Genomic DNA, 12,866 nt, shown 5'->3' on the forward strand with positions numbered 1-12,866 from the left:
TGGAAATCCCATTTAATCCAGCTCTTCCTCTACTGGGAATTTTCCCAGATGATCTGAAAATATCATATCATAGGGATATATGTGTGCCTATGTTTATATCAGCAGAATTTGTGATAGCCAAATCTTGGAAACAACCAAGATTCCCATCACATGAAGAATGGTTGAAAAAGATGTGGTATTTTTATACAATGGAATATTATTCAGCTATAAAGAATGATCAACTTGAAGCCTTTATATTGAAGTGGATGCCACTTGAAGATATAGTCATAAGTGAAATAAACCAGACACACATGTGTAAATATCTCATAGTCTCCCTAGTATAAGAACTCAAAAGAAGAAATACAAATAGAAAGGTATAGTACAACTAAAAGGAAAGCAACAACTTGAGAACTAGACAATGAAAAGAGAGCAAGGAGATAAGCTAGGAAACATAACAGAGGCAAACCATACATTTATATGTAGAATATGGGCAAGGCAATGATCCTGAGAATCTTCAGAAGATTTTTGAATCTAGCAGTTAACCGGAATGATCATCACCCTGACTAACTATATATACAGACACCTGTGAGCTAAGCAACTGCATGCACTGAAGATGGCAATTTGTAATAGTGGTTTCATGCTTGGAGTGCCTGTCATTCTGGTCTTCTGAATACAGGCTGCTTGTCATGACATGCCATTTGCTGCCATGCTGTCTCTCAAATAGATGACTGTTCAAAAAGAAGGGGGTGGTGAATGAAGTCAGGAGACAGGAAAAGGAATGTTGCAGGACTGTCCTGCTACAAGATTGTATATGGTTAGATTTCTGTACTTATGTGTACACATAAGAATTATATAATTCTTTATGCCTATTTTTAAAATATATTCTAATTTTTAAATGTTTTTTTCATCATATTCTGTAGGAAATAAAGTTCAGCATTTCAATACTTGATGAAAAATAACTGTTCCATGTTATGCCTAAAATGTTTGATATTCAGACAGAGAGTGAGGTTAAGCTTAACAGCCTAGATTGTATGGTAATAACAACAAGCTCCTCTTCTAGATGGTTAACAACCTACGTTTGCAGACCAAAATTAGAGAAAAAGGATGGCCACAAGGAAAGCCAACATTTTGGCCCTAGCCTTCCAAGGTCAATTAAGACTCAGGACATATGAGAACTTGTAATGTAACGTCATGTAACTCTGTAGTGTCCCAAATTTTCTGATCAAGGAGATTATGGGGCTTAAGAGGAAAGTGATTGATGATGTAGAGTTTGCCTAAGGAGAGTCACATGGAGAGAAAACATTCTCTCAAGCTTTCACAGAGAGCACATTGGCCAAGCATTGGCCGTGACTCATCCACATGGCTGACACTGACAAAGGATCTACAATCTGAGGTAAAGGATCTCAGGAAAAATCCTGAGGGGATTTCACTGACCTTATCACATCCAAAAGCTACAACTCTTGTTGCATAGGTCTTGCTTTATCTTGGTCTTAACCATCCAGCAGAAAAGTGTAAAAATGAGGTATAAGAAGTAAAGCCATGGTGTTATGTTGAGCTGTAGGGAACTCAGGTCAACAATTTCTGACATTGCCAGTCAAGCAGAAGACCCAATACTATTATGGACTACTGGACTCTTTTAGAATATTTTGCTAAATTAACACACCTATAGTATTCAAATGATGGAACTACACAAAGAAGGGGATACAGATGAATGTGCATTTTGTATCTGTGTATTCAAAATAGTTAGGATAGATATATAGTTACACTCTCTCAATGAATAGAGGGATTTGTTCTAATGGTGTTTGTAAATAAGATATCATGTTCGCATCTTGTACAGCAAATAACCACTAGGAAGAGAGTATGCAATGTGTTAATTATTGAAACTGTCCTACCAATTTGATTTGAAACTGTCTCATTGCTATATGTCTCTCAATAAAATTATGGAAAGAAAATTTCTGAGGAAGCATTAAAAGCATGGCTAATATGAACTGAAATTATCTTCCTGTCAGTTCCAATGATTCCTAAATGAGATGTTTGTATTTAAATCTTGGTGTCAGTATGGAGCATTGACATTGCTCTCCGGTTTTAGAAACTCAAAACGATTTTGTTCTAAGTACATTTATATAACACAAAGCTAGTGGAAACAAACAAAAACGTATGAACTGTAAAACACTAGGTATACATCAGGAGTCCTCATCTAGTTTTGAACTCAATTTTCTGCCGTACTTCACATTATTTTCTCTAGGATTGTCCAAGCCAAAATTTCTGACTAGCATACACAAACTCAATAGGCATAAGAAATATAAATGTCAATTTCCAACTCACATTCTGTTTAGAATTCTTATTTTACTCTCAGTTTGATTTATTCTATGATTTTAGTCCTGCTTATGAATGCTTGTGATTTTTATCCTTTTATGGCATGATTTTAGCCCTGCTGGTAGCGTGTTAGGCTTTCCATTTTAAGAGAGAATTTGAAGACACCCCAACTTCATTCCTCTGGTTGTTTTACTATCTTCTAGCAATAGAGTCCACGTCCTATAATTCCACTCTCTGTGTGATTTTCATCAATTGCCACATTTCCAGAGCCCAGTGTAAGAAATCCTCCATCAAAAAGGCCCTCACTGTTACTGCTTTCAGGTTTTAGGAACTTAAGCTAATCAGTAGCAAAGTATGCTAAATATATATGTTTGTGTTGGCATGCCCAATTTAGACAGTCTGCTGAGGGTTATACAGATTAGTTTTAATTAATAAGAGGAATTTTTGAAATTTTTCACTTTGCTTTTGTTTTAGAATCTAAATTTTAAAAATCAGAAGATTACAAGTAAATGCTTATATATGTAGATAGAAGCAGTGGGTGAAAGTGAAGAAGGAAATGAGAAAGAATTAAGATGTGTTCTGTGCCTGTACCAACTCCTTACAAAGACTAAATCATTAGTGTTGCAAACACGTACCAGTGAGAAGGAATTGCCTTAAAGCTATATGTATCTAATATGATTAAAATTGGTTTGTTTTTTCTTTAACAGAAGTAAGTTTTAAATTAGACTCTCACAGATACTTAGGTACTACTCAAAGACTTAAAGGTTTATTAAAAAGATAAACTCATAGTGCCTGCCTCTCTTGTTCTTTAGTTTTTGCCTTTACCTTCTCTCTAACTCTTCTCTACATTAATGAGAAAGTGATGCTTGCATTTTTAGAAACCACTTTGTGACCAAGAGGATGAAAGCTTATTGAACTGTGCATATGTATATAGGGACTGAGGAAGAAAGACCTGCATGGTGCGCTCTGCTGCTGTCTCTAACCAAGTCTACCAGACAGAAAGACTTCAGTCTTGTTGCAGCAAGTTAATTCTGGGTACTTTTATTTATACTTAGCCCTAATTTAAGTATCTCAGATGGCTTCCTGCTAAAGGATAAACAATAGCCTAGTAACAGAGGGTTTATGCACATCACACTAAATAGTTAATTGATTTTCTCCCTTCCAACTTTCATCTAAAAGGGACAAGAGGGATACAAATGATTGCCCTAGGTCTAAAAGCGTCCCTCTCTGAAACAATAAACTGACCAGGGCCTTAATGAAGGGCCTTCTATCATTAATAGAAGGCAATTAATGGTATCTTAAAGTCACCATAGGCATGAATAAAATCTGCCTCTTGCAGAGTGGGTGTGATGTTTGCCACTTAGCAGCTATTGTTCACTGAGCCTGTGAGCTACCATTCTTAACAAGTGCATGTGTTGGAATGTGGGCTTTAAATATTTAAATTGCATTTCTAAGTAATGGAATTAAATGAGAGAGACAGTTATGTACCAATTTATATTTATATAAATTTTTGTGACAAAAATAAATTTAAGGGGCAGGGGCCAGTGAGATAGCCCAGCGGTCTAAGTACCCGCCTAGGCAAGCGCAAGGACCAGGATTCCATCCTTGGCACCACATGCCATGCCAGCCCTGCCCAGAGCCCGCAGAGAGAGCCACCAAGAGCAGGCGTGATAGTGCATTCCTGTAAACCCAACATTGGGGAGGCTGACACAGGAGGATCACTAGAAGTCCAAACTGTGTAGTGAGACCCTGTACCAAATACATAAAAAATAAAAAATAAATTTAAGGTCTTATTATCCAATGAAATCATTGACTGGAAGTCATTTATCATGGCAGAGCACTCAAAGACCAGCCACCTGTCTTTGAGATCATTTATCATGTTGTGAACATTAAAATAAGTATATCATGAACCTTGGTGGTTCTGTAAGAAACAGATGAAAAGATGTGATATTTCAACCACAACTGCGTAACACTCACGTGTCTATAGTAGAAGATACTCACCCACTACTGCCCAAGCCAGTATGTAACAAGTGACCATGGAATCTTGTTAAAAATACAGGCCCTTGGCAATTCTCTCCTTGTTGTACACAAGAATCTGAACTACTTTTGACCTTTCCATTGAACAGAAGGAGCAAGTGATCTTGGCCCATGTGGAAGCAGCAGAGAGCTTTGCAGAACCTGTTAACAGGGAGCCTCCTTCCAGAGAAGCTCAGCTCCTGACTGTGCTGAACACTGCATAATTTGACATCCTTGTGATTGAAGGAGGGGCAACAGGAAGTGGCTATGCACTTGACACTGTCACCAGAGAACTAAAAACAGCCCTGGTAGAAAGAGATGATTTCTCCTCCGGGACCAGCAGCAGAAGCACTAAATTGATCCATGGTGGTGTGAGATATCATCAGAAGGCCACCATGAAGTTGGGTATTGCACAGTGTAGGATGGCAAAGGGAGCTCTTCATGAGCATGCCAACTCCCCATTTATCAACCCCACTGCCTACAATACTACCAGTTTGTGTGGTAGCTGCTCCCTTACTACTGGGTAGGAAGCAGGCTGTATGACTTGGTTGCAGGAAGTGATTGCCTGAAGAGCAGCTATGTGCTCAGCAAATTAAGAGCCCTTGGACATTGCCGCATAATCCAGAAGAACAAACTGGTGGGAGGAATTGTCTACTCCGATGGGCAACACAATGACACCTGGATGAAGCTTGTCAGTGCTCTCCCTGCTGCCAGGAATGGGGCTGCCAAAGCCCATTACATGGAGGTAGTGAGCTTGCTCAAGAAGACAGACCCCAAAATGGGGACAGAGTGTGTGAACAGATCCTGGTGCAAGGATATCCCTACAGGGCAGGAATGGGATGTGAGAGCCAAGTGTGTTACCAGTGCTGGGGGGCCTTTCACAGACACAGTTCATAAAATAGATGATAAGAATGCTGCAGCTATCTGCCAGCCAGATATCTACCATAAGCAGTTGCTATGGTTTGTGTGTATTTGTCCTTCCAAAGTCTAATGCAGTCATTGGGAACATGATTCTAGAGTTTGATATTCATGATCCAAGGCTGGGATTATAGGTCTGAGTACTGCTGGGATTATGGGTGTGAGTGCTACACCCAGCCTGGGGCAGATAAGGAGGAGAAAGAGACTTATTCTCTGTTGCTGTTGTTACTGTTATTCCTCCCTTTTGTTCTTGCTGTTTTGCTGCCTTCTACACCACCATAAGCTACTGCCCTTGCCATGTGCCAGTCTGACTTGGAGCCTACTAAATATGGACTGTGAGCTAAATAAACCTTTTCCTCTTTTCATTTTGGGTATTGAGTATTTGTCCCAGCAATGAGAGAAGAGAACTGAGACACAAGTGCAGGTGTTCATATTGTAACACCTGGTTATTACAGCCCTGAGAGCACAACCCTGCTTGACCCAGCCACCAGCGGCGGGCAAGTTATTTTCCTCTTATCCTGGCAAAAGATGACTATTGCTGGCTCTACCAATTCTCCAAATGACATCACACATCATCCTATTCCTTCAGAAGACATCAATTTCATTTTAAATGAAGCATGTAACTTCCTGGGCTGTGATGTCGAAGTCAGAAGAGGAGGTGTCCTAGCAGTCATGTATCTGTCCCCTCACTACAGATCCCAGATGCTCAGTTCATCCCCTGAAATCATGTTGTTGACGTCAGTGAGAGTGACCTTATCGTGATCGCAGGTGCAAAGTGGACAACTTATCACTTATGGCAGAAGATACTGTGAATGTTGCAATCAAGTGTCACAATTTGCAAGCAGGACCCAGTACAACAGTTGGACTTTTTCTTCTAGGAGGCAAAGATTGGAGTCCCTCACTGTATAATAAGCTTATCGAGGATTATGGACTTGAAAGTGAGGTGGCACAACAGCTTACTGCTAACTGGTGATGAAGCTTTTGAGGTGCCAAAATGGCAAGTTTGCCTGAGAAAAGTGACCTATTGTGTCAGATTTTGCATATATTGAAGCAGAGGTGAAATATGGGATTAAAGAGTAATCCTGAAGGCCTACACTGCTGTCAATATAATCTGACACCACACTTGCAAAGGAAGCCCTACCCAGGATTGCTGAACTTCTGGGCAGAGAACTGAATTGGGATGAGAAGAAAGAGAAAGAACTCGAAACAGACCACAAGTTTCTCTACGATGAAATGGGCTATACATCTAGATCCAATCAGTTAAGAGATTGCTCTGAAGTTAGCCTGCTGCCTTCAGACATTGTCAGGTACAAGAAGAGATTCCATCAGTCTGGTGCCGATCCAAAAGGCTTTATTAGCATCGTTGACATTCAGGGTGTATTAGAGAGTATCAGGGTGAAGATGGATGAAAATACACTATATGAAGTTCTCAAGGAAGTGAATTTTAGCAAAAAGGGACAGGTTCGACTCAATGAATTTTTGAAGCTGATAAATGCTTCAGAAAGGAAGGGAATCTGAAAGCCAGCTTGCTGCACTAATGAAAACTGCAGAAGAAAATCTTTACCAAAGAGTTCTGAGTCCTGTGGACCATAGTTGTGGAACATTGTGAGTCTGACCAGTAAATCCACAGCCAACCAAATTAGGAACAACAAATCATCACGTAACAAGAGAGGACTTAAACCACTCTAAAATGGTGGCTATAGGAGCTGCTTTATTTTTTTAAACACTGGAAAACATTCCAAAACATGTTGGCATATTTACCAACCTAACTGAATAAAACCTTATTTATATTCGCCATTCAATCTGGCTTCCAAAAAGTCTACTTTCTTTTTTTTTTTTTTTTTTTTAGTGTTTCAGTTATTTAATTAGGTTCCTAGTAAGAAATTTAGAACACTAATTTATGAGGATAAATTCCATTTGTCAGAGACAAAACAGATCATGGGTAGCCCCAGAGCTGAGGAACAGCTTTGATTTTTGCTAAAATCTGTGAGTCCACTGCTTTCTGATCCACCTTGCACTGCTCTGAAATCTGGTATTTCTCTTTCTCGGTGCCAAAGATCTCACCCACCTGGTGTCTGGGTTTCTTCAGCTTCTTCTTCTTGAAGTAAGCATCAGTGAGGTGTTTGGGGATTTTTCACTTTGCTGATATCAATTTTTGTAGAGGTGGAAATGATAAATTTCTGGTGTGTTCTTCGTAGAGGAACACGATTAAGGCTAAGAGGCCCAGTTGCAAGTAGCAAGCCACTGGCCAACTGCTTCAGAAAGACTACTCTCTTGCCTCTGTGATGCCCAGTGAGGATGGTCAAGATAATGCCAGGAGTGATGCTAACTCAAACTTTCCTCACATGCTGACTGAAGTGTTTCTTGCCGTGGCTCAAGAGTTTCTGGGGCACATCTTCAGTACGGTAGTATCTAGGCATTTTTTGAAGCTTAAACACCTGGATACCTCCATTCTTGTCCCCACTGACTGGTTTTATGAACACAGCAAGAACTTTCTCCTTTTTCTTTTCTTTTCATTTAAAAAAAATTAATTTTTTTTCTCCTTTTTCTTCTCAATTTTTGATTTAGCAGCTGTGTACTTTCTCTTGTACAAAGCCTTTCTGGAATACATAGCAGATTGGGAGTATCCACGAATTCCTCTAACCAGGACAGGATTTCAGCTGCAGTGGGGCTGCCCCTTCTTGGACTCTTTACTTTCACCTTACCCTTCTTACCAGTTTCACTGGTAGCAGCCTTCTTGGCTTCATGTTTCTTCTCTTTAGGGTCTGGCTTCTCAGTTTTTTTCACCCACCATCTTGCACATTGATTTCATGTTTTACATCCATTTTGTGACCTGTGAGACTTGATACTCTCCCTCCTTGATTATTCATACGTTTGTTCTAAATCAGTTCAAGAGGCAGAATGTGGGCAGAAACTTAAGAAACAGGCTGGAAAAATTTTGTGGCACACACAAAACTCTAGACATTTGTAGAGAGCCCATGCCGCGAATAGCGGCTTCAGAACCAAAACTCCTAGGGACCATTGGGTGAGGCCTGCTGCAGCCCTTGAAGCCTGCGCTAGATTACCCCTCCCACCGAGTGTGCCAAGATGGCGCTCATTTCCTGCTTCTGCAGTCGCTATACACCCGCCTATAATGATGTAAGATACCTTCCCTGAGATTGTAACCAATGGCGCTGTAACATGTATCAACCCTCGATTGGACAGTGTGAGGATATAAAAGAAACGCTCCACGACGCGGAGGGTCAGAGACAGGAAGAGGGACGGAGAGAGGAACTGTGCTCTCTCGGGGCGCATCACTCAGGAGAACGATTAAAGCCTTTCCGCCGCACAAATCGTGTTGAGTGCTTTCCTGCTGGACGGGAGGGCGCCCGACAGACATTGAGTTTGTGGATAGCATTTCTTCTTAAAAAGAGTGACCTATTGAAATGATAGCCCCTTTCTTCTTCTTGTGTTCCTTTTCTAAACAATATTGCTCAGTTTAATATTGTCAGCATGATTAGCAAAACTGGAGAAGAAAGAAAAAGTTTAGATCTGGTTACAAGCAAGCTTCCAGAGTAGTGGGCAGATTATAAGTTTTTATACTTGGATAGTGTTTTTGATACTGGGAACCTCCAAGTGACACAGATATAAAAAGTGATGTTCACATCTTGGCACTGCCTGAGGACTGAAAGAAAGAGCTGGGTTAAATTCACCAAGGACTTAATACATGTATGCTAGGGCTTTGTAATTGAAATGACTTAAAGATACTTTATCTGAATTAAAAATGCAATATTTTGGTAATATAGATGAATTATGGATACTTTACTTTTATTTTTAGTAGTATTTTATGTAATGTTTTAAATTTAATTTCTAATATCCACATAGTAATGACACAATTTTAGACTACACATTAACTTCTTGCTATAACACATCTGCCCAACTCAGTACAACATACATTGTTAGTGCAGCTGTTCTACTTCTCTTAGTTACACAAAGAGATAGTTTATTCTCCTGTCACCCACGGTCTTCTTCTGCTGCCACAGCTTTGCACAGTCATTTTCTGTTTTTTGTTTTCTTTTCTGTGGAAACCACAGCCTGGGCACAACACTGCACGAAGCAGAATACCTCCTTCTGAGATGGAGAGTGAAGGTCTCCATATCAAAATAGATACCACCAATGCCCCTCCACTCTCCACAATGAGCCATGATAAAGAGGTAATCAGGGGCCAGGGAGATGGCTCAGTAGAATAAGTGCTTCCCTGGCAAGCACAAGGGCCTGAGTTCAATCCCCAGTTCTGCAATAAATAAATAAATAGGTAATCATACCTGCAAATTGAAGTGGGGCCAAATCAGAGATGAGGGAGGCATGGAAATTGATGCAGCCTTTCAGTTCAAAGCACTGTTCTTGATTAAGGCCACTATAGTGTCCATACTTTCTGCCCTAGTTTAAAAATAAAATCATTAGTTTAGACTTTCCATAGTCATCACCAATACAGAAAATGCCCACATTCTCATCTGAAAATGAACCAAGAATGCAATACAAATCTATCTAAAGTATTTGGAACTCTGAGAAGCTTAGTGAACAAAGTAATAGAGTTCAACATTAATATGTTTCTTCAATCAAGTTGTGCTTCTGCCCTCAGAGACTGCTGCTTTTACAAGGGGTAGAAGATTAGAATCTTCAAGGAATGATATCCACTGGGGTGAAAATTATAGCTCTCTTGAGTCACGTCTTTACTTGCCAAAGGAAGATACAATAAATAACTGCAAACTATCTCTTAGAAGTAAAATTTGATGATCGATAGTATGTACATCAGAAGGAAAGCATGGTGAAAGGGACTATTTTGAGAATAACAATTGATGCATAAAAGATGCCACCACATACTATATATTACAGACACCCAAATATGTCTAAGTAAAGGTTTACTTAGTTACCTTCTAGTGAGAAAGTAAGAAACCAGTTCATCTTGAGTACACAGGTAGTGTACCATCTCCTGTTCACAGAAATGGGAAATGGAAAGAGAATATGACAGTCTGTAAAACTAAAAATGACCCTGATCTATGCTGGTACAAAATACTTAGCACAATGTAAAGAACAGGCTCATGGTGGCTTATGGTTCTGAAGGGCCAGTTCGTGGCTGGCAGGCTTTGAGGCAGAAACATCATTGCAGGAATCACACAAAGCAGAAAGACACTTTATGTTGGCCAGGAAGGAGAGCAGGTTAGAAAGTGAGCCAAAGAGGGAAAGGTAGAAACCAGAAGCAGACCCCAAGGTCACCCAGCTGGGACCTAGAAGTGCACTTTCCAATCTGCTAGGCATTTTTTCATCCAACCAAGTTAACAATAAGGAAGAAACATCATACATGTGTTAAGATGGTGGAAATAGGAGTTATTTTCTACCTCTATTCCTTAAATATTCTATAGAATATTTACAATTCTTATGTACAATAGAAGTTAGACAACTAGCTTACGTTTATGGTATAAGCTACAGACACTGTGAAAATACTGAATCTTCTCATGAGGTAAACTAGGTACTCCTACATTCTTATGCCATCACCTAAAATAAATCATTTAAATATCTGCTCTTCAAACTCTACTATTCACAGTGGAGCTCATCACTTTTGATAGATAAGAGAAACCTAAAGTTAAAGTTAAGGGGCTGGGGAGATAGCTCAGTGGTCTAAGCACCTGCATGGCCCCAGAACCCCAGGTGCACTGTGCCAGCCCTGAAAGCAGGTCAAACCTGTAATCCTAGTGCTGGGGAGGCTAAGACAGGGGGATCACCATGAGTCTGAGCTACATATCGAGAACATGTACCAAATAAATAAAATGAATAAAAAATAAAGCTAAAATTAGGAATGGATATGCTTGAATGACATTTCCTTGCTACACAATTTAAGAGATTCATATTACTTGAAAAAAATTTTTTTGTTCACTATTTGCCTTTTAATTTTGTTAACATACAAGTAAAAAAACAGTAGAAATTAAACTTCAAGAAATTCAGAACCTTGCAATACATGAGAAATAATATTTAGGTATGTAAGCCTTTCTACTATTTTTTAAGAAGCTTCGAATCATAGGCTATTGATTTTCAAGTCTTATTTTTTGCAGTTTTTTCTAAGCACTTTAAGGGACAGCTGAGACATATGATGATCAACACAATCCCTGTGCATGCCACATGAAAACACTGTAGTTTAAAGAAATAAAATATATTATAAGATCACAGAGTCACTAAAGACAAAAACAATTTGTGCAATTGCTGTCTAGATTTGTGACAGTACTATAAGGGCTTTAGACATACTCATTTTAGGGCTGGCCATATAGCTCAGTGGTCTAAAGTGCCTGCTTACTCAGTACCACATGCTACACTAGCCCCGCCCCCGCTCCCAGGATGGGCTGAACTGGACACACACCAAAAAAAGGCACATAAGAAGAAACTGCTTGCGCTCACACTACCAGGCCCACACTTGAGGTTGGACCTGGCTCAATGGCCCTTACTGATAGGCTTTATAAGACAAATATATATATATATATATATATATATATATATATATCTCAATGACAACTAGGGCATTAAAATAAAATATTTCCTTAGCAGGACATTTGATGGTTATGCTTGGGGTGCAATTGAAAAGCCAATCAAATATTTATTGCATAATGGGAAAAGGGAGTGGCGAGATTGATGCCACAGTGAACTCGCAGATGAAGGAGTATGGCCGATGCTTGGCACACAGAACTGAGTTAGTTCTTCCATTTCTCAAGGAGAACAAAAACACAAATGGACCTAAAGAAGGCACTGAAATGTGGGCAACTAACAAACTCTATGCAGGAAAGTTTGTTGGCTGCAAATATTCCTTTATAGTTCTAGGTGAAATGTGGTTATGAATCACACATATCTTGAAATGCCCGACACCAGCCTGACAGTAGATCTGGGGTTCACCGGCAAGCCGACGGCTGGGGGCCCTTCCCACTGCCAGTCTTCTTAACTGTGTTCCTTCTAATCCCCCACCCCCAATTCTGAGCCATTTGCTGCATGAAGCCTAGAGCCACACCTCCCCACCCTCAAACCCAGTCGCCACCTTGCCGGGCCTCCCTCTGCCTCCTCACCTTCCTTCCTCTCCCAGCGGTCCACAGAGAAGCGCGCGTCCCCGTCCACCTGGGACAGCGCCTGGCACACCTGGGCCTGGGTCTCCAGGATCAGCAGCTCCATCCTGGTCTTGATGTCGCCCGGCCTCCGCCGCAGCTCGCGCAGGTCCGTCACCGGCGGGGTCATGAAGCAGCTGCAGCGGCGGCTCAGCTCGTCCTCCTCCTCCTCCTCCCGGGCCGCTGGGGGACTCCGCGCCGAGCTCTTGGGCACCATCTCTGCCCGCCGCACGTGCCCCAAGGCGGCGGCTGCCAGCCCCGCCAAGCCCGCCAGCGCCGCGGCCAGCCCGCTGCCCAGCCGGGGGCCGCCTCGAGCCGCGGCTCCGTGCCCCAGCCCGCGGCTGTGCTCGGGGCGGGCCGTGCCAGGCGCCCGGCAGCGGCGTGCAGCTGCGCAGCGCCCGGACCAGGCGCGCAGCTCTCCGCAGCCAGCCCGCGCCGCGCGGCCCCAGAGGCCTGCGCTCAGCCCGCCCAGGTGCAAGGCCATGCTGCGTGCGCTCGCCGTGAGCACTATCGCGG

At 41.5% G+C, this 12,866-nt stretch overlaps 1 protein-coding gene and 1 pseudogene across 1 annotated transcript in view; one reads left to right on the plus strand and one right to left on the minus strand.

The window, feature by feature from the left end:
* The window catches only part of LOC111818154, a 17,231-nt pseudogene extending 10,288 nt beyond the window's left edge, over positions 1-6,943 (plus strand).
* Positions 1-12,866, minus strand: part of Cpox (coproporphyrinogen oxidase) — a 36,525-nt gene extending 23,659 nt beyond the window's left edge. The window contains exon 1 of the mRNA XM_004636574.2: positions 12,315-12,866. Coding sequence (XP_004636631.1) covers positions 12,315-12,834 — 520 coding nt within the window. The 5' untranslated portion in view covers positions 12,835-12,866. The remainder of the gene's footprint in view (positions 1-12,314) is intronic.

Source organism: Octodon degus, unplaced genomic scaffold (genome assembly GCF_000260255.1).
Source record: "Octodon degus isolate 3935 unplaced genomic scaffold, OctDeg1.0 scaffold00081, whole genome shotgun sequence".
In the NCBI taxonomy this organism is placed as follows: domain Eukaryota; kingdom Metazoa; phylum Chordata; class Mammalia; order Rodentia; family Octodontidae; genus Octodon; species Octodon degus.